Raw genomic sequence first — 2,280 nt, forward strand, 5'->3', positions numbered from 1 at the left:
TGTGGGGCTGGGGACCAGGTTGCGTGTTTTCCATCAGAGAGCTCCTGGTCTGAGCCTCGGGCTGCACTTTTGTCACTCCCTGGGCCTTTTAATTCCAGTTCTCCTTAAGTGATGGGTTTCCAGCAGGTTTTGACCCAACCTGAGCGTGCTTTGTGGTGCTCTGGATTCTGAGGAGGCCTCAGGAGCGTAACTGAGGTTAGCTGATGGTTGGGGACCAGGTTGCGTGTTTTCCATCAGAGAGCTCCTGGTCTGAGCCTCGGGCTGCACTTTTGTCACTCCCTGGGCCTTTTAATTCCAGTTCTCCTTAAGTGATGGGTTTCCAGCAGGTTTTGACCCAACCTGAGCGTGCTTTGTGGTGCTCTGGATTCTGAGGAGGCCTCAGGAGCGTAACTGAGGTTAGCTGATGGTTTTGGTGATGTTAAAAGGTCCATGATGTCAATCTCCTCACCAAGCTCAAGCTTTGGGAGTGGTATTGAAATCTGCCCTGTGAGGGTGCTGAGGCGCTGGCACAGGGTGCCCAGAGAAGCTGTGGCTGCCCCATCCCTGGCAGTGTTCAAGGCCAGGTTGGACACAGGGGCTTGGAGCAACCTGCTCTAGTGGAAGGTGTCCCTGCCCGGGGCAGGGGTTGGAACTGGAGGAGCTTTAAGGTCCCTTCCAACAAAAACCATTCTGTGATGCTGTGACCCATGGAATGACTGGGTCTGATTCTATGACTATAGAGGACACCAGGCAACGCACGGAGCTGGGGCCCCGAGCTCTGAGCTGAGCGGTGCTGGGTGGGATGAAGCCCACCTTTGGCTTCTCAAAGCTCTGTCAATGGGTGAGAGTCTGGTTTCTTGGCAGGGTGCTGTGGTGCACGGCTTTGAGGAGCTCTGGCACCATGAAGTGTGTTGTCTTTGCCGTGCCCAGAATCAGTAAAATCAGGCCATGTTCAGGTGCTTTCTCAGCAGCTCTGTGTTTCCAGGCACAGGCTTCAGACCCCGTTCCTGACTCTTGGATCCTTTGCGCCCAGTTGAGCTTTAATGGTCCGTGTAGTTCCTTGGTGCTACAAGAATACTGTGGTTGATGGACTTTGTGCTTGAAGGGAAATACAAAGCTAACACAAAAGCTCCCTAAAGACATCCTTCCACTGCAGAGCATCCACACCAGATACCTGGGGTTAGCAAATATCAACAATGTTTGTGGGCATCTTCCCTGTTGCCCTTTGGGTTTTGGTCCTTTGAGCTTCAAGATGCTGGGCCCTGCCTGCTTCCTTTGTGCTGACCCCTTCCAGTCTCACCTCTCCTCAGAAGGTGTGTGGTACAACTGGTTTCACAGTGTTGATGTCCCTTTATCAGCCAGCCAGGAGCCTGCAGTGTCCCCACTCTGTAGATACCACTGGGACAGCCTGTGTCTGAGGCTGACAGCCAAGGCTGCTGGCATGAGAAGGGAATCCCTGCAGGGCACATGGGGTGGAGGAGGGCACATGGCCATGCTGACACTAGGCAGAAGAGGCAGGGAGATAGGGATTCATGAAGATCATGGAATGGTTTGTGTTGGAAGGGAGCTTAAAAAGCTCATCGAGTTCCAGCCCCTGCCATGGACAGGGACACCTTAAGAGCAGGTTGCCCCAAGCCCCATCTGACCTGGCCTCAGAGATAACCAGGATGGTTCAGGGGCAGAGGAGTGCTGTGTCTGTGCTGGACCTGGGCTTAGGACTCAGTGCGTGTCCCTGCGTGCTTCTCTAACACCTCTGACTCTTTCTCTCTTTCAAGATCCTCACCTCCTCCGGACCATGACCCCCGAAAACATGTGCCACATGACTCCCCCTTCTCGCCTGGAGCATCCTCCTCCTCCTCCTCCTCCACCACCACCACCCCCCCACCTCCCAGGTCCTCCACCTCCTCCTCCTCACCCCCACCAGCAGCAGCACACCCCGCACTACCCCAGCCTGCAGCGGGACATGTACATGAAGGCTGAGCCCCTGCTGCCACCGTATGGCATCGGGCAGGGTATGGCCCCTCCTGACCTCCACCATGCCCAGCAGTCGCAGATGCTGCACCAGCTTCTCCAGCAACACGGAGCAGAGTAAGAACTTGGGGCACTGGGGCTTATCAGAGCTGTTGGTGTGGTTTGGGGAATGGGGAGGATGAAGGAGCTGTTGGAGGCCTGGAGATGTATGAGCAGAATGACTGGGTTTGACTCCAAGTTAAGGAGCTTGCCCTGGTTCTGGGGAGGCACTGAGGTGGAGATGGCCTAAAGCGTGGGGCATGGGCATGGCTTGGAGGGGGGGGGGGGGGG

General features: G+C 55.8%; 1 protein-coding gene across 1 annotated transcript in view; it reads left to right on the plus strand.

Annotated features, from left to right (window-relative positions):
- The window catches only part of MYRF (myelin regulatory factor), a gene marked incomplete at its 5' end in the record, with an annotated part of 33,497 nt that overhangs the window by 6,844 nt on the left and 24,373 nt on the right, over positions 1-2,280 (plus strand). Inside the window, one exon of the mRNA XM_010015111.1 lies at positions 1,755-2,067. Within this exon, the coding sequence (XP_010013413.1) occupies positions 1,755-2,067 (313 nt within the window). The remainder of the gene's footprint in view (positions 1-1,754; positions 2,068-2,280) is intronic.

Source organism: Nestor notabilis, unplaced genomic scaffold (genome assembly GCF_000696875.1).
Source record: "Nestor notabilis isolate BGI_N333 unplaced genomic scaffold, ASM69687v1 scaffold2335, whole genome shotgun sequence".
Taxonomy (NCBI): domain Eukaryota; kingdom Metazoa; phylum Chordata; class Aves; order Psittaciformes; family Psittacidae; genus Nestor; species Nestor notabilis.